Source organism: Melopsittacus undulatus, chromosome 13, assembly GCF_012275295.1.
Source record: "Melopsittacus undulatus isolate bMelUnd1 chromosome 13, bMelUnd1.mat.Z, whole genome shotgun sequence".
Classification (NCBI taxonomy): domain Eukaryota; kingdom Metazoa; phylum Chordata; class Aves; order Psittaciformes; family Psittaculidae; genus Melopsittacus; species Melopsittacus undulatus.
In genome coordinates this window covers 9,867,904-9,887,064 of record NC_047539.1, presented here as the reverse complement: position 1 = coordinate 9,887,064, position 19,161 = coordinate 9,867,904, and the positions used below count along the sequence as shown (strand labels likewise).

At 50.4% G+C, this 19,161-nt stretch overlaps 2 protein-coding genes across 5 annotated transcripts in view; both read right to left on the bottom strand.

Moving 5' to 3' along the window:
* Window positions 1-10,579, bottom strand: part of FAM222B (family with sequence similarity 222 member B) — a 36,871-nt gene extending 26,292 nt beyond the window's left edge. Inside the window, exon 1 of one of the 2 annotated variants that reach the window (XM_034069033.1) lies at window positions 10,467-10,579. The gene's annotated coding sequence lies outside the window, so the exon portion shown is untranslated. The remainder of the gene's footprint in view (window positions 1-10,466) is intronic. The other variant, XM_034069032.1, reaches the window with a different exon arrangement.
* Window positions 10,580-11,129: 550 nt separating this feature from the next.
* ERAL1 (Era like 12S mitochondrial rRNA chaperone 1) lies at window positions 11,130-16,225 on the bottom strand. 3 transcript variants are annotated; one of them, XM_034069082.1, is made up of 11 exons: window positions 16,144-16,225; window positions 15,689-15,823; window positions 15,481-15,608; window positions 15,314-15,391; window positions 15,070-15,116; window positions 14,660-14,721; window positions 14,120-14,232; window positions 13,492-13,872; window positions 12,497-12,646; window positions 12,187-12,267; window positions 11,130-11,980 (listed from the first exon to the last, which is right to left on the bottom strand). In XM_034069082.1, the coding sequence occupies exons 1-11, from the start codon at window positions 16,223-16,225 to the stop codon at window positions 11,825-11,827; spliced, it is 1,413 nt and encodes a 470-aa protein (XP_033924973.1). In that variant the 3' UTR covers window positions 11,130-11,824. The 3 variants fall into 3 exon arrangements, with proteins under 3 accessions (XP_033924973.1, XP_033924974.1, XP_033924975.1); XM_034069083.1 differs by having other exon boundaries at window positions 11,130-11,910; XM_034069084.1 differs by lacking the exons at window positions 15,481-15,608; window positions 16,144-16,225 and having other exon boundaries at window positions 15,689-15,852.
* Window positions 16,226-19,161: the final 2,936 nt, after the last annotated feature.

Genomic DNA, 19,161 nt, shown 5'->3' with positions numbered 1-19,161 from the left:
AAAAGGTTACACGAAATCATGATTTTGCATAATTGTCTCCCTGCAAGAAACATCTGATGATATCCTGCTCTGCTCCAAGATTAAACAACAAAGATTAGCACGGACATATTTAAGGCTCTCTACCTGAATGGTTTTCCTTTGGTGTACAGTTCTTCTGGGAAATCACTGTGACATACAGCATGCTATTACAATTAAATATGCAAGAAAGAAGAATTAAACTGACTATGAATAATTAATACCCTACAATACTACTTCATAAGGAAAGGCTGGCTGAATATTGCTGCAGATGAGATGCACCTAAATACAAGGCACATCAGAGCTGATAGCTTTGCTTTTATGATGGAGTCTAAACCACTGAGTAACTTCATGGCTGTTACTCAATTCTAGATGAGCTGCTGATCACTTGTGCCTCCCTTCTCTTCCTTGCTGCTCATGGAGCTGCAGAAAAGGAAGAGAAATAATGCAAGTGTTGCGATAGTTGCTGCACTGCTCATGTAACAGGCTTCCCAAACGCTTCCCATCAAAAGGTATAAAACAATTACCTGACTTCCTACTACAGAGAATAAAGCAAATATGATGCAACAATTACTGATGTGATAAGATCAGGTGAAGGTTGTGAGAAAAAACAATTAAAAAGGTTTGCAAGAGCTAAGGAATGCAGCTTATTTTCCCAGAATCTACCTTAATGAGAAAGATAGCATCAGCTCACAGAGCAGACCTTCCTGTTCCAAGTTTACTGTTTTGGAGGCTGCAGAACATCAACTGTGCTAAAGCCACAGCTGGGTGGCTGGGTACAAACCCTCCATCTCCAGCACAACTCTCCTTTGTCAGCTGCTAGTGAAAACAGCAATTAGAAATACCCTAAATCACCTAAATTAATATTTACTGAAGTCCTCATAAAATTGGTATTCAACTCCTGGCATTTCCCACTAGGCACCAGTCAGGTCAGCTCTGTGCTGATGGACACACCATGCTCTTGTCGCACCCATTTACCTGGAGAACCTCATTTCCCCTCACTTTATCCCAGCAGCACAGCCACAAACACCACCCCACTGCAGAGAGCTACATCGAGAGATACGCATTTGAAATCCAACCAACACTTGTGATCACTGAAGCAGACCAGGGCATTACTACTGTATTAGCTGAAGGTGACAGCCCTACAAAGACGTATGCCCCTGCTCAAAGCCCATGCACTCTGGCTCCCTCGCTCCTGAAGGATCCAACGTTTTTCTCCTCCAAAGCAAATACAAATCAAGAGGTCTTTCTGCACACAGGCAAAGTCATGTTAGAAGTATGCTAGCTTAATATTAATTTCCTATTAAAAATTAATAGGATTAAATGAAGCCTGCGAGCCGGCAGGCACCCAGACAGTCATTTTGTCGATGCACTCATTGGCCGGAGGAGTGGGATGCAAAGGATGGGCTGCAGTGTTCCTGCAGGATCCACATGCTGGCCAGGAAGCAGGACGCTCTTCCCCACATCCTCAATAGGACCCCGTGGTCCACCAGTGCTGTGCCCTTCTGCTGGTGAGCAGCTCATCCTCTTGTCCAGAAACTGATGGGGAACCCATGAAGATCATCCTGAGAACTCCAGAATCTTTTAACTTCGGGTCCAGTCTTCTGGCTCTTACCCTCATTCATCTGCACGTGTTCCCCTTTCTCACTGCTGGAATTAATCCCTTTGCCAAAAAGCATCCTGCAAATACCCAAGTTTACAGAAGTGAAGTTTAACCTTCAGTCCCTATTAATGTTAACAGAATAGGAAAAAATTAACCACAGCACAACAGAAACAAGCCTGTATCTACATTTCTAATTATACAACAAAACACAGCACGTGGCAATATTTCCAAGCACCTTGCTGGGAATAAAATAGTCAGTGGACTGCAACTTCCATTTTGAGCAGTGGATGTGAGAGCAATGGGCACCAAGGTTGTCAGTGTTAGGGGATGAGGATGTGAGATTTAAGGGGAGATGAAGTGACATATGTAAATGATGGTAACAAAAATGCTCATAACTAGAAAAACAGTCACCTTAAACATTTAAAATTTCATGATCTCTCCTACTTTTTAATGGCTTAGCCTACTTTTCCCAACCTAATTTGCATGATCAAAATAGGCCTCCTGCTAGGAAGCATTAAAATGGCAGCCCCCCATCGAGACCAAGCTCCCTTCACCATACCAGACTGAAGGACTAATAACTATTCCTAAAAACATTTAAAATCCATTAATGGTGTTTAGTAAACATTTATTTAGAATTAGTGCTGCTATTGGGATCTTCTTTATTTATGAAAGTGTTTTATAAAAGCCTTTGATGGAGGAGCAGGTAACCCTCAAATACCTGTACCATCTCCAACCCTCTCCATAAAGCCAAGCATCCTCATGCTCCTGCTCTGTGCTGCTCTCATCATCCAAGACCCCCAGATCATTCTCCAGTATGAACCAGACAATTCCCAATAGCTGTTCTGGGAAGGGTGGGCAGCTGGAAGCACCCCACTAAGATGCAAGGAGCAGCCAGGCTGGAGTTTACCAACCCCACCAACTTTTACACACGGCATCTAATTCTATATGCAAAAAACACCCCCACACTAGTACCATAGTAGTATAAATCTCAATATTACCCAAGATTTGGATTCTGGTACAGATACACAGTGCTTTATACACATTTGTCTGAGCTATGTGCTATCCTTCCAGTGCCATCTGCACAAAACCAGGGTTTTATCTAAGTGTTGGAAACTAAAATAAATCATTTCCTCCGTATCTGTGATGTAGTTGGAGACAGACGCCACAAGCCCGAGAGCTGGCTAGTGCAGGCTTGTCTAGTTAGAAACAGAATTATATCTGCATCTATGTGATTTATTTTTAATAAAAAATGAGGCAATCCAGACCCTTAATATCAGCATAGTCTCAGCCAGCACCCCCCAGCCCTAGAAAACATAATGCATGGTGTTAAATTGGCATTGTCACTTCCCCAACAAGAAACGCCACAATCAAGAGATATATTTGAATTGCCACACCTAATAAAAAGTACCTGCTCATCCTCCATTTGCTGTATTTACTGCCATATAATACAGGACCACAAAGCTTGGTAGGGTGTTCTCTGGTACTGTTAGGTTTTGGGTGTATCTGTGCCCCCACCAGGATTGTCAAGAGTGAACTCAGCCCCCCAACACCATGCAATAAATGATGCACCTCTGTCCATCCTGCAGGAACCACCTGAGGTTCTGGAGCTGCGTTTCTCAAAGCATCTAGTCCTGAGCATCCTCTGTGAGTGGGGACCTCACACCAAGTAGCATATTCTGATACAGAAAACTCAATGAATATAAAAGCTGATCCCTCAACAGTACAACCCACAACTGGAGACACGTTATTCCCACAAGACCCGTTGTTTCTACCTCTCAAAGTCACTAAAGGCTGGTATAAATAACTTACATTCTCCAAAAGCATTGCAAACAAGAAATTAGTTTCTCCTGGTTGAATAAAAGAACCTTTCTAACGCTATATAGAATCACTGAAAACACCAAAACTGGTTTATTTTCTTACATAGAATAACTTCTACCATCTGAACTCGCTACTGTGAGGTTGTAATGGATTTTATTCAGCGAGCCAAGCCATCTAAACCACAGATTATAAACCCCAAACACTAAACATTTTTAGACATAACTTTCCTCCACAGACTGTGTTTTATGCACTTTCCACTGCAAATGTTACCTTAGAATAAAATCAGATTTAATTGGCTCTTAAATAACTGAACAGGCACTTTAATTTTATTTCAACAGCGATAACTCATAAATCAAGCAGCTGAAATCCTCGCACAGAATGTCAAGTAAATAGAGCAGAACACACTGAAGGAGAGGATGAGCATCACATGGTGAAAGGTGATTTTTCTTAAGCCTCCTGCATCGCCATTTTATGGACATCACAAAGCTACTGCCACCATAAATACTTAAGAGCTAAAATCTGCCAGCTTGGGGATGCTACAGTTTATCAGCAGGAACTACTTAACAAAGACCAATGGGTGAGATGGCCCTTGTCCAGCTGGAATTGTTTGGAGAGTGTTTGGGATTTGAACTGTGGATGCAATTTCCCTCACGCACACTAGATGGAAGTATGTAAAATCTTAATTCTTCCCTCCTTTAAATTGAAGTGGTTGCAAAGTTATGTCTTACTAACACGTTTTGAGAAGCCTTTTTGGGGTTCTTCAGTGGCAACTTCATTGATAATCCGTAAGAAGATGCCCTGAAATATTAAACTGGGTTGGAAATTAATAGTAAATATGAGAGGATATACAGCAGAAATATTAAATATAGTATTCAGGCTAATTTCCAAAGTAGATGTGTTCCATTCCCAGAGTGTTTCAATGATGAGTTCTTTACTGTTAGGGTGGTGAGGCACTGGAATGGGTTGCCCAGGGAGGTTGTGAATGCTCCATCCCTGGCAGTGTTCAAGGCCAGGTTGGATGAAACCTTGGGTGCCCTGGTTTAGTGTGAGGTGTCCCTGCCCATGGCACAGGGGTTAGAACTGGATGATCTTAAGGTCCTTTCCAACCCTAACTATTCTATGGTTCTACAATCACTCACGAGGTCCTTCACAGAAATTGAATTTGTATTTTTAAACATTCAGGCTATTTTAACAGAATAATCATTCTGAAGATTCTATCCTGTCACAGAATAGAAACAGGGGATAGGAAAGGTATAAAAAGGTTCATAAATGCTGCTGCAAGTTCTGAGTAAGAAAAAAAATCCTCAATTTCCAGATAATACTGAGAGAGGGATAGGGAGAAAGAGCAACCTAAAGCCTTGCAGAACAAGCTAAACTTGGATCAGAGCAACAGAGCAGCAAATCTGAAAGGGATTAAATTACACACAAATCTTCTGGAAAGGATCTTAAAAGTGACTTGTTCCCAAACAAGCCATTTCTAAATTTAAACACTGAAGAGTTCATAGACAGGAAAACTCAGAACCAGGCAGTGGTGTGACCAGGAAAAAGGTGCTGGAAGAGCTCTCTTCCCTTGCCTGCTCTGGCCTTTTCACATTGATTTTCCTCCACACTCATTCACAAATGCTCAGCATAGCTGTGAACAATTTAAAGCCCGAGGATGTATGAATTACCAGCTCTAGGAACACATTACCCATTCCAGGCAGAAGCTGGAAGAAAAATGAACCAACCCAGAATCAGAACAGGCTGATGAGCTGGAAGAGAAATAAAGGCAAGGAAATACCTGACGTTTCCTGTCCACAATGAAGCCAAAGCATGTGATATTCCTCTAGTTTAGAAGGACAAAAAAGTAAGACAGAGAGAGACAGAAGAGGATGAATCAAGAGCAAGAACAATAAAAAGAACAATAAAGTAGGCATGAAGGGCTCCCCATTCCAGCTGCTGAAAATGCATGCTTTTTCCATTCCAGATTCCAAGAAAGATGAGCAGAGGAGGAAGCTTCCTTTGGAGAGTGGGAGCACCTGTGTCATTTTCTTATTTAAAGGCTCATACAATGCTATTTCTATCCAACAGAATTTAAGCTATATATACACATGGTATGGGCTCAGGTAATCATATGATAGTTTTCAGAGCATTTCAGTACCTATGGAAAGGAACAGAATAGAGTGACAAGACAACAGCCACAGGAAAGGGCAGGACTGTGATATGTGAGCGCTCTAAAACACATGCTCCAAGTTTAATACGTGGAAGCAAGAAGAGGGACAGCAGGATACAGCAAAGGATATGCTTGGGTCAGGAAATGGGGATAAAAACCCTCCACAGCACTGAACATTGACTTGTGCAATATTTCAGCAAGTAAAAACATGTTTTTTCCCCCCTTTTCCATTGTTTTCGCTATAGCAGCAACTATTTCTTCTCCACCAGAAAGCCCAAACCCACCAGATAGGAAAACATCACCTGGGAATGCTGTGGGTGGCTGACATCTTAGCTGAGGAGCACAGGGCAGGGAGATTGCCCATGCAGAAGTGGAATGACACAAGGGGATGCTAAATCCACTCTGAACAGCAGAACATGTCATTTCACCCATTTCCACTCGCTCTCAAGTGGTTTCTAAATCAGAAACAATCAGAATCCTGCTGGAAACAATATACAGCACCTTAACTGGGTTGGCTGCACTACAGACGTCAGCAACGTGTCATTTGGTGGATCATTTCTGTCTCTTTTTTAATACTAAAAATAGCTTCACTTTCATGGTTCACCTTTTCTGTATCACATTACTACAGACATTGTAAGAAATTACAAATCTCTCTTACTTACTGCACACTGATGCTACAGAGCTTGTTCACACTGGAGGCAGGACCTAATTCAACAGAATTTTACTTAGAAGTATGTCACCAATGCATTGCATTTACAGAAAACCTGTTTTCTAACACATTTCCCTATAGTACATCCATCAATGCATCCATTTAGAAGCTTAGAGCAGCTCAGTTATCTCTAAATACATCAATAACCCAGACGTTCAACTCAAGTGCTCCACACACAACATTCAGCAGATCAGAAGCACTGCACAGGACTTGAAAACTTCCATTAAAAGTCTCTCCTGATCCCACCCCAGCACACCCCTGTTATTCCACACCAAACCAGACTGCAGCCAAACTGCCTTGTGAAACGATTCCAATCCTGAAATACCACCGTTTTCTTCACAAACCCTGGAAACTTGGACTAAGCTTCAAACACAGTATAAATAAGTTAAGCAATGGGAATATGTAAACTATGCATAATGCTTGAGCGCAGGGGGAGAATAATTATAGCAACAACAAATCAAATACAAAATGAGTGGGGAGACATGAAGAGACACCCAGAGAAAATGTACTGAGTTAAGGAAGAGGGGTCTGCAAAGTCTATGAAGCCAGATTAGCCATGGGCCATCATCACTGTTGGCTTTTAAGTGCCCATTTAAATCATAGAATCATAAAATGGGTTGGGTTGAAGGGACCTTAAAGCTCCTCCAGCTCCAACCCCTGCCACTCGCAGGGACACCTTCCACTGGAGCAGCTGCTCCAAGCCCCTGTGTCCAACCTGGCCTTGAACACTGCCAGGGATGGGGCAGCCACAGCTTCTCTGGGCACCCTGTGCCAGCGCCTCAGTACCCTCACAGGGAACAGCTTCTGCCTTAGATCTAAACTGAGTTAGATCACTAAAATCACTAAAAACATGGAAACCAGCAGCTTTTGAGGAATACAATCCATTGGAAAAGTATTTTTGGACAAAGCAAAAGCCAACTGTTCTGGACGCCAGTCAGGAGAATGCCTTTTCAGGAGCAATGTTCTTGAGCAGCTGAATCAGTAGCTGGAAAGCAATTTTGGGGGGGAAGAAAAAAGATGAGTGTGACAAAACTCCTTTTAGCATTCATATTCAAACTAAGGATCTGCAATTGAAAGAAAAACTGCTCCAAGACCGTTATGGTTATGATTTTAATAGGAGTCCCACAATACAATGGGAAAGTGGAAATATGGAATAGCATACAAGGAGTAAGAATTTGAATTATTCATTTAACTTCCCAGTTTGGAATACTGACAATTGGGAGTGGTGGGATAATACATTCCATGAGGAAAACGCTGAAGCTTTTACTCATCTTCAGGAGCATCTTACCCCAGAAACAGCTTCAGAGGAGTCAGCAGGCCCCTGTTAGTCTACAACGTGACGGAGTGACCAGCTACTCCACTGCTGGGTGTAGTATTTCAATGAACTACATGTTCTTAAAGCAATTATGTGAAAGTTCTGATCATCTGTTAAATAAATCAAGCAAGTCAGGTTGTGGCTATGCTCTCAGTGGTGTCTTTAATAATTCCATAAATCCCAGAATCCTAGGAGCTACCAAGCTTTAGAGAAATGCAGAATGGACATTACTTCATCTCCCATCTCCATAAATCAGCAAGTCCACTCACCGAAGATGAGCAAGCCAGCAATATACAGGCTACAACATGTTTCTATGACAGAGACTTCGGGGTGGGGGCAATCAAGGCAACCACCTCTACTTCTTCCTCTGCCCATCTCTGTGTGTCAGCCCAGGTCAAGACCAAAGCAGAATGAAGATGAACGGACAAACCAAAGTGAAAACCTACTGCGCTGGAGAGGAAACTATCCAAGTTTGTATCCCATATCCAGCAAGTGCAGGTGAGGATACGAGCTGGGGCTCCTGTACATCACACAGCAGTCTGCATCTCTGGCAAACACAGATACTTCAGTCCTTGACTAAATCCCTTCCTCGCCTCTTGATCTACTTACAGTTCCCAGAAGCACATCTAGATCTAAAAGCTTATCTATCAGATGACAACTTGAAACAAATACAAATAAGATGTAATGAAGGCAAATATCCAAGTCACAGGGAACATAAGGGTTCCTTAATTTTACATTTGGAGAGGAAAAAAACCCTTATTACTATGTGGCCATTCTCCAACTTATTTTTTAACGTTATTAACAGAAATAGCACCCGAGGCTGTGTTCAAGCAGAAAAAGTGTGAATCTGTTTGCAAATGTGAAGCGAGAGGGGGAACAAAAATACCATCTTATTAAATGGTATTTGTTTGGTGCTAAGCCCATTATTTATTCAATTGAGAAGCTCAGGAAATGACAGAGAGGGAGCAGCAAGTAAGGTCACTACTTACTGTCAGTATCAAAGATGATCCTTAACAGAATTTAAGCACCTGCCTTTTCTTTTATCTCAGCATCTTCTTTTCCCTTTTCTTTTCTACACTTCCAAAGCTGTGTAACACAACACACGCACACAGCAAGCACGAAGGAACACAGAGCGTGCCGGCATCTTTCAGCAGTCATCTCCCTTGTCATCCATTATGTCAGATTTCTCTATTTTTGCTTAATTCCTGCTCCTGCTTCCTCTCTCCAGACTCTCAGGCTGCTTGGGCTTGAACTCAATATGGCTTCTTAAAATAGTTGAGGAATACTGAGAATATCTGAAGCCACCCTTGTAAATCACTGCCGGTTCTCAACCCATCCTCCAGCTCCTGTGACTCCCCCTAGGAAAGGGTCAGTCTCTGATTTCTTCACCTCAGAAATTCTGCTCATTGTAAATATCATATAAAAAATTACAAACAGACTTTCTTTATGGGATCATCTTTCCCTGAAGGCTTCGATCCTGTATTTATTGCACGTCTTACCCTCTGTTCTGATGCTTGCTCTCGATCCCAACCTTCCTGTGCTAAAAAATCACCAGTTAATTTGCTACTTGCTTTCTCTTCCCCTCCCTGAGTTTTCAGACCCTCTGGACTGGCTTTCCAGGACCTGAATGCTCCCCTTACATCCTCCACTCCCCAGGCTGCTGGCTGCCAGAGCCTGCTCTCACCTCCAATATGCTTCGACAGCATCTTTCCCACTGCTTTACGCATTTACTTCAATGAAAGGGCTCCAACAAGTTCAAATTACTTAGGTGGAAAAAAGTCATGAGCAGAAACACCCGCGCTGAAGGGCAAAAGCAACTGCCATCACTGTGCTCCCTTACTGCCTGCTCTGCTCCGCTCACAGGATCCTCCCCGTTGGCTGCTGTATCAATGAAGTTTCTTCAGCGCACACACACACAACCCGGTAGGATTTATTCGATCCCAAAGTCACCGCCAGCACAAATGACATCACTCGAGAAGCCAACCTCATCCCCGTGCAACAAAGAGCCGGTTTGTGCAACACGCAGCTAAGGAAGTATTGCTGCAAAGAAAAGTTTGCCGAATAAACTTGTGTTTTCTTAATGCGGTACAAGGAAACGAAGGGCTGCGGTAAGAAGTGAATGGAATGAATAACACTGACCTAACCCAACCTGCGCTGCTGATCTACCCTAAACCGGGTGCCGAGCAGTGAGAGGCGATGCGGGAGCAGGGTGGAGGATGTCCATAAGCCCTCGCAGGTGCCGCTGTGGAAGCTCACACACCGCACAACCAACAGCATCTCAAGTACTTTGCTCAGTAAAAGGGCTGCAAGGAAGGAACTCGAGCTCCGCAGCTCTCCTCCCAACACATGGCTGGGGGGGATCAAAGCGCCCCGTGGTTACGGATACCTCTGGCGAACAGACACTTTTCTTGGGAAGGAATTACACAAAGGATCCGCACGCACTGCGACCGCAATCCCCCCTGCTTCCTGACGGCACCTCTCGGTCGCGACTGAGGAGGCATTATCGCGGTTCCCGCTGTGTGCTCGCTACCGAGGGGCAGGCATTGGCAGTGCCGGGGGTGCAGAGGGGCCTGGCCGGGCTCCCTCCGGCCCCTCACAAGGACGACGCGGGGGGGGGGGGGAGCACCGGACCGAGCGGAAGAGCCACCCCCGGGGGGGAAAAGCGGGTGAACTCCGGGAGGCGCTGTCGCGACAGGAAGGGGGGGTCACGACAACGGGAGCACCTCACGCTGTGGGGGGAGGGGACACCGGGGAAGGACAATGGGGGGGGGGGGGGGGGGGGTGTGGGCCGCGCCGGTCCCGTGCCCCGGTGAGGAGGGGACGGCCCCTCCCGCCCCGCAGAGCCCGGACTCACTCTCGGTGCCCCTGCCCGGGCCTCATGGCGCCGCCGCCGCTGTGCCCGTGCCGGCCCCGCCGCTCGCCGCCGCCGCCCGCTCTCGCCGTGGTGGCTGCGCCAGCCGCTCCCGCGCACGCGCGCCAACGGACCCGCCGGGCCCGCCCCCTGCGCATGCGCCGGAAGGGATGGGGGGGGGGGGGGGCAGAGCCGCGCAGTGTCGCCCCCTGGCGGTGCCCGGTGCATAGGGTGCTGGGGGGGGTTGGGGTAAAGTCAATTAAACACTGCGAGTGCAATGGTTAATGAACCCCATTGTCAGGCTCATTAATCAGGGTGTTCACCTCTTCCTATACCTCCATCACCCCCCGGACCAGACATTGCTCTGGGGACCCTGCTCCATCCCTGTTCCTTCCTCATCCCACCTAATCCTGACCTTGCCATGCCATGGTCATGGCTTTCCCATCATATTCCCATCCAACAAGACACGTCCAACCCCTCCATATCCACTTACCCGGCTTTTCCCTCCCCCAGAGTCAGTCTTCTGGAAACAGGATCCAAGCTAAGCTGGGAATAAAGGAGGAAAAACCTAAGAGCAGCCTGGAGTTAGTAGGAACAAAGCATGGGGAAGGTGATGGCTGCGAGGTCTGGGTGATGGGGAGGAAGAACAGAGATGGGAACCATCAGTTGTGCTGTGACCTCACTTTATTGTAAGGCAAATACAGAAGTTGGACAGCAGCATTCCAGAGACCCCAGTGTCGCAGAGGCAAGGCAGCCCCACACTGGAGGCTTTTCCACCCAGCTCATGGATGATCCATGAGACATTCCTATCAGTGGAATATCCTTCAGCAGCTCCCAATTTCCATTTTCCCAATGCTGCTAAATCATCTCCCTGATCTTATGCTGGTGGGTGCAGGATTTGCTCAACAGGTTCCAAGCTCTGCTCACTGGCAGGGCAGCAGCCTGGGCTCTCCTCACCCAGGGATGTTGATGTATTACAGGACATGGGGATTGGCCTGGATTTCTGGCTCCAAACACCTGAGCACAGCCTCATGTGGAGAGGAAACTCAAGCCTCCCACCACCAGATCCATGTGCAGCTCAGGAGGGTGCTGGGCTCCACTGCCTCTGTGCCAAGGGCCCCACAGAGTGGCAGGTCTGGAGGTTTTATTTCAGTTTAGGCCATTCCCACACAGAATAACACATCCTACTTCAGGCCTCGACCCTGACACCATCATTCTCTGCTTCTGGACTGAATAAAGGTGCCAAGAGACCTGCGGGGGAAAACGGGACCGGTTTCTCTGCACAACCAGAGAGCTCAAGTCTGTTAAAACATGGGCAAAGAGCTCAACTCTTCACCTCCACCTTGAGCTTCAAGCGGACATCACACAGGAAAGCGTTCATCAGGTCCTGGCCAGCCTCCTGAGCAATCCTGCTGATGACCTTCCCTCCTCTTCCAATCAGCATCATCTGGATTAAAACCCAAAGAGAAGAGAAGCTCACCACGCTCATCCTGATGCTGCTTAACAGCAGGAAGGAACTGCCCCAAGAACACAGCAGGGGATACAGCAGCGTTAGAAATCCCCAGATCAAACCATGGGCAACTCCAGAAAGGCATGAGCATGAGCAGCCTGTGCCAGGCTGCAACCCCACAGCTGAGGAGGGGGGATCACAGCAAGGATGCACACACACGCAAAGGAACCTCATTTCACACTCCCCAGCACCCATCTGTCTTCTGTCACTCACCATATGAGATTTCCTTGGGACCAGGAGGCTCTGCACAATGAGGAGCTCCCCACACTCTCCTTCCTCCCACATCTCTGTCACCTGCAACATCAAGTGAGCACTCAGCACTTCCACAGAGCTCCTCAGCAACCACAAATGCTGCTCCCTCAGAGGCCAGCTCAGCTCCCCAACCCCTTTCAACACACATCAGGCTCTGTGAGACTGTGTCAGTTCCAGGTTACCCCATGGGGCCGGTAAAGAGTCTGGCACATCAAATAAAGGGGTTCTCATCCCACACTCAAAGGCAAGTCTGCTTCTGCATGCTTCCCACCTGAGTCACACCATAGGGCACTTCCAGTGGCAGGTACTCCAGTATCTTCTCCCTGATGATATTATTACAGACCTCCTGAGGTGACTGGCTGGTCAAGACCCCACTGTGGAACTCCCAAGGGCCTGGCTTGGCTTGCAGGAAGAGGTACCGCTGTCACACAAAGCACACAGCACACCATCAGATGTCACCTACTGCTCACATGGTGTCACTTACCCCTGTGCTGACCCTGCTGTGAGTCACTATGAGGATGTTGCTGCTGGTCAGGCATCAGAGCATAGAATCATGGAATGGTTTGGGCTGAAGGGACCTTAAAGCTCCTCCAGCTCCAACCCCTGCCACGGGCAGGGACCCCTTCCACTGGAGCAGCTGCTCCAAGCCCCTGTGTCCAACCTGCCCTTGAGCACTGCCAGGAATGGGGCAGCCACAGCTTCTCTGGGCACCCTGTGCCAGCGCCTCAGCACCCTCACAGGGAACAGCTTCTGCCTAAGAGCTCAGCTCAGTCTCTCCTCTGGCAGGTTAAAGCCATTCCCCTTGTCCCAAGCACCTCTCCAGGTTTCTTGTAGCCCCTTTAGGCACTGGAAGCTGCCCTAAGGCCTCCTCTTAAGGAGCCTTCTCTTGTCCTGGTAGTTTAGTACCTGTGCTGGGGAAAGGAGAAAGGGAAGCATCTGAAACTCAAACCCTACCAAAGGGTCACACCTCCCCAGAGTTATCTGTACAAGTTACAAGAGCCCACAGTATCTTTTGTAGCTCAAAGATAACGCACTGGGTGGTCTCATCTTTATGACCAAGGTGCTGTTTGGAGAGCCCCAAGTAAGAGTCCTGTACAGAGAACTCTGGAGGTACAGCATGAACATACTCCACATTGACAACACTTCCCCCAGATCCCAGAACAGCAGCTCTGCTACTTCCCACATGACACAAAGCTCAGTAGGAAGTACTGGAGGGAGTCTCACAGGGATACGAGCACACCAGTCTCAAGTTCAGACTGCAGTTACCTTCAGTGTATCCACCTCCTCCCCATGGAGAGCTGCCAGCATGAAAATCTCCTGGAAGCCCGGCCAACCTTTCCTCTCTTTCAGCTCTTTGGGTCCATTTCGAGTCAGCCCTTGTGGTTCTCCTGTGACAACGCTGCACTCCGAAGCCTCCACATCACTGTGGTTTTCCAAGCCAGAGACACTTCGGGCTTGATTTGGGCTTGACTGAGGGGCCCTGTTCTCAGATGGTGAAGCCTGAGTGATTCGAAGAGGAGACTTGGCTGAAGAACTGGAATTCTGTTCAACCGCAACTCTCACTTCCAATTTCTTTCCATTCACAATTCCCTCTGTCAGCTCATTGACCAGCTCCAGCAGGAGGAACTTCTTCTTCAGCAGATCCACCTAAAGCGAGGGAGACAGGCATCAGGAATTTGTTCTGAATGAGGCTGGCAGCAGGGCCCTGGAGCCAAAGGAGCCAGAGGAAACCATCCAGAGGAGGAAGCTGCTACAGGACAAGGCTTCTGCAGCATAAGTGGACAGAAGCACACCCAGCCTCAGTGACCTGGACTCACACCACTGATGATGGTGCTGCCTGATGACACCAGCATAAACCACTGTAGAAGGCAGAAGGCACAAGCTCCTCATTTACCTTGTTCAGAACCAGGACACTTGGGACGTGGGGAAACGTAGACAGACACTTCAGCACCTCCTTGCTCAGGGAGTTTCGTGTCCAGTGATCAGACACATCCACCAACACCAGAACTGCCAGGGAAGAGGGAGGGGGATATAATGAACCTGCACCATCCAACACGTTCTCTACAGTTTATGCTGCTCTCCTGCTGCTACTTCTCCATCTTCTAAAGGGGACCATGCAGATGGAGCCAAAAAAGAAAACTCTAATCGACAGAACTATAAAGTGCCATTTATCCCTGTCATCCAAACATCACACGTGCTAAAACTTAACATCCAAATCCAGTACTTAACCCAGGCTGCTCCCTGCTTGGCACCAGGCAATTCTTACCCCATCCTGAGCTCAGTATTAAGTCTTTTCACCAACCTTTGCTTCTATTTCATGCTCCTAGGGCTGCCTTTTCTGCCCAATGAACACCCAGGTATCACAGCCATGGGGCTGTGAACCTCTGTGGCAGATAAAGGGTTTGGCTGGACTCAAGAGCAGCTGAGCACCCACCTAAGTCCGCATGTTTCATGCTGTCCCACGGGTCTGTCAGCATGGCTTCCTCCAATTTATGTCTGAAAGACAGATGCAAAGGAGTAAGGCAGACACACAGGATCACAGTCATCTTCCTTCCCCTCAAAGGGGCAGGGAAAACAGTGCTTCCCTTTATCCCAGCTGACACGAGGCTGACTTAAGGGCTGTGACATCCCTTGTTACATGCACATGGGCAGAATCAAACACAACAGGGTTCAAGGGACACCACTGAAACTGCAACAATAAAAACCCCAGAGACCAAAATAAGGCTAAAACCCACATTCCTGTCACTCCTGGTTTCCAAACTCAGCACAGCAGAATCACTCTGGTTTTATGACACCTCAATGGACAGGACCCCCCTTCTCCCCCCACACCACCAATGATGATACCTTTTGACTTTAACACGATTAGTGAGGCCAGGTGTGTCCAGAATGATCTAGAAAGAGGAAAGACAAATCCTGTGTGTCTGCAGCCTGTGACCAAGCTCAACTTTGTGCAATTAGAAGGGTATAAATGGAATATAAGACAGACATGAGAAATAACAGGATATAAATAGAGAAATATCCATAGGTGTAAATGGGAAACCCCACACTTCTGGCTAAGAGTTCCCAGTGCCGCAGGGAGGCCGCTCACCAGCTGTGTGTCCTCATGGGTGACAACACCCCGGGCCTTGCACCGCGTTGTGTGCACCTTCTTGGAGACAGGGAAAACCTGCAGCAAAGCAAACACATCCAACACCAGGACACGCGTTAAGGAGAGGCTGCGAACACCCTGAGCTCCCTGCTGTGCCGCAGCCACACCTTCCTGCCCAGAAGCTGGTTGCACAGCGTGGACTTCCCCGCGTTGGGAGCTCCGATGATGGCGATTCTGAGCACCCTGGGGTTGCTGGGCTGGTCAGGCCGATCCTGCAGCAGCCGCTCCTGCTCCTCTATGGGGGAATGAAGGGGTTTGGGTGCTGATAACAGCCCACCGAGGGCCGGGAGCACCGGTGGGACCCGGACCGCTCACCTCTGCTGATGGCGACGGGCGGCGGGTGCTGGCCCAGCGCTGCGGGCGGCTTCTGCGAGGGGACACCCAGGATGCTGCCCAGCGCCGAGCTGCTCCCGCAGCAGCGGCCGGGCCGCGGAACCGAGGCGGCAGGGGCTGGAAGGAAGCAGCGGAAGGCATGAACCGACGGCACCGAACCGACGGCACCACACCGACAGCACCAAACCGACAGCACCGAACCGACGGCACCACACCGACGGCACCGAACCCACGGCACCGAACCCACGGCACCGAACCCACGGCACCGAACCCACGGCACCAACCCCACGGCACCGAACCCACGGCACCACACGGACAGCACCACACGGACAGCACCACACGGACAGCACCACACGGACAGCACCACACGGACAGCACCACACGGACAGACCCACACCCCATCCCCCCCCCCCGCACCGCGGCCCCGCTGCCCTCACCCGGGCCCAGCAGACGCGGCCCCGCGGCTGCGGCCCGCACGACCCAGCGGACGGAGCGCGCCGCCGCCATGGGTGCCGCCATCTTGGCCGCCGCGGGGCACGGCGGGAGCAGGAGCACCGCCCGCTCTCATTGGTGCAGAGAGGGAGGGGGCGGGAGCAGTGCGCCACCGCCCGCCGCGGGGGATTGTGGGGAGGAAGCGGGAGTGGGAGGGGACGAGGGGAGGGGGCGCCCCCTGCTGGCCCCACAGCACGGTGCAGGGTAATGGGACCCTCCCCAGTGCCCCCCCCACCTCCCAGTGCCCCCCATTCACCTCCCAGTGCCCCCCATTCACCTCCCAGTGCTCCCAGTGCCCCCATCACACCGCCCAGTGAGTGCCGGTGCCCTCTGGAGCACACCCCAGTGCACACAGTGCACCCCACTATACATCCCAGTGTGTCCCAGTGCTCCCTAAAACACTCCCCAGTCGATCCCAGTGCTCCCCAGGATGCCCGGTGCCCCCCACAACACACCGCACACATCCAGCTACTCCTCCGTGCTCCACAATAAGCCCCAGTGCTCCCAGTTCCCCTCTTCAATGCATCCCTGTGCATCCCAATGCTCCCCCTGCAATACACCCCAGTGCTCCCCAAGTCTCCCCAGTCCCCACAACGCACCCCCAGTGCCTCCCAGGTCTCCCCAGTGCCCCCTTGAAATACACCCAGTGCACCCTGCACCTCTGTACACCCAAATGCACCCCAAGTTTCCTTGTCCTACCCGCACCCAAATGCACCCCCTGAGCCTCCCAGTGCTCCCAGTGACCCTGCCCTGGGCCCAGAGAGCCCAGGGGACATGATGAAGAAGAAGAGCCGGATCCATGGTGCCGTAACCCCCTTTATTGCTCTGTGCCCCATCCCAGGGCTCCATTGCCGTGTCCATGCTGTGCCCATACCATGTCCATGCTGTGTCCATACCATGTCCATCCCACATCCATGCCACGTGCTCGGCCGTCAGCAGAACCGTTACCATTACTAAACTCAGTAATGGTAACGGTTTCCCCGCCGGCCGCAGGTCCTCGGCTGCACCCATGGTACCCCCATCCCAACCTCTGCACCCCATGCATCCCATGTCCCACATCCCAGCCCTGCATCCCCCATCCCTCCATGCTGGTGGTGCTGGTCCTGGGCCCGTTGGTGTGCCGGTGGTGGTGCAGCGCAGGGGAGTACATCATCTATACTGTAGTGTCTCATAGTGAACTTACAGTATATGATGATATCCTGCCCAGGGCAGCGTGTGGTGTGTGCCATGGGGTGAGCAGCAAGCACAGCCTGTGGTGGGGACGGGACATAGAAGGTTAGAACCACCACCTCCCCACCCAGCATTCCCATTGTACCATCCCTATCCCCCTGGTCCCACTGCAGGATTGAATCTCCAGTGTCCTCCCAACCCTTTATCCACCCCAATCCCACCACCCTGGAGCAGGTTGGAGGATCTTGATGCCTTCCCCATCCCAATATCCCCCCTACTCCTTCCTTGTCTCCCCCAGTCCCATTGCCCCAGAGCGGAGCAGCAGCTCCCAGCAGGTGGTACCTACCCATGGGGGTGTCCCTGCGGCTTTGGGGGGTGCCGGCTCTGCACCCGCCTTATAAAACCTGCTCTGCCTCATCTGCATATCTCACATCTGCACTGCACAGCTGGACCGAGCCCTTAACCCCTTCTTGCCTGGGGAGGGGGGGGGCACAACCCTAAACAGCTCCCACCCAGCCTGGTGTAGCCTATGGGGTTCTTGAGGATGGGGGTCTTCAGGGTGACACCCCCCCCATGCCAGAGGCATTATGGACACCAGGATGATCCCTTCCTATACCTGTGGGGACCCCAAACTGGGAGCTACTCATTGCAGACTGGTTCCCAGTCTTTGGACATGCAGCTGGGACATGGCAGCCCCACAGGGATGGGGTCCAGGGTGATGATGGTGGGAGCAACACATGTGTGCAGGGGGTCCCCCTAAGCAAGGTACAAGGATGTGAGTGTGAGGACCCTGTGTCCCCCTGGGTGGGTGGCCTTCAAGGTACCACATATACTGCCATGAGGGACATGGCCCCTTGCAGTGTGTGTCCCCCAGAAGATGTGCCCCCAGCCTGCAGGGGCACGTCCCATAGCAGTACATGTCCCGTGTCTTATGTGCCTCCTGCCCAAGGGGATGTGTCCCCTGGAGGGATGTCTCTTTGTGTCCCCATAGGACATACCCCCAGCCATGTGTGTCCCTGAGGGTACTGTGTCACCTCACTGAGCATGACCCTGGTCATACTTGTCCCCATTGCAGCCATGGGCCATAAATGGGTCATAGGTGTCCCCCATCCCCAATGGGGGGGGGTCCCCCAGTGTGTCCCCCCCATGCCATTGTGCCCCGTTGTTTGCCCCGGCACACGCTGCTGTTCCTGGAAGCCGCCTGCAGGGAGGTGATAGCCCCTGCCAGGGCCCGCATGGGGACCCTGATAAGCAGCAGGGTCTGGCTATCGGGGACCCTGCCCTGACACACGGGCTGTCCCCAGGCCTGCTGGGTGACAGGAACAGGGGCAGCATCACCCACATCCCCCCCTGCCTGGCCAGGCCATGGCAGGAGGTGGCATGAGGTGAAGCCCCAGCTCCAGCCTGTCCCCAGGCATCAGGATGCTGGGACCTGGGGGGCTGAGAGGGACGGTCCCCTCCTGTCTTCAGCCCCTGCTGTCACCAGAGGTGTCCTGGGGGGGCTGCAGAGCACATAAAGCAGGATAAAGGCAAAGTGCCCCCTGCCAGCCCCATGGCATTATCCCCATCCCAGCCAGCCCGGCTGCCTGTGGGTACCCAAACACAGCCCTGTGCTGGAGCCCTGCACCCCATGGGGCAGGAGCCTCAGTGTCCCCAGGGTCTGTACTATGGAGCTGATGTGGGACCCCCGGGTGATGTAGGGACCCCTGGGTGCTGCTGCAGGCCTCCCACCAGCCGTGCTCCAGGCAGAGTGTGTGGCTGCAGATAAGAGCATGGGGGCTGCAGAGCTGTCC

Coding starts and splice junctions, on each gene's coding strand:
- ERAL1 (XM_034069082.1), bottom strand. CDS start 16,225: ATGGCGGCACCCATGGCGGCGGCGCGCTCCGTCCGCTGGGTCGTGCGG. Junction 15,117..15,313: donor CCCATGAGGACACACAGCTG/GTGAGCGGCCTC, acceptor TCCTCTTTCTAG/ATCATTCTGGACACACCTGG. Junction 11,981..12,186: donor TCCCAAGGAAATCTCATATG/GTGAGTGACAGA, acceptor TTCTTGGGGCAG/TTCCTTCCTGCTGTTAAGCA.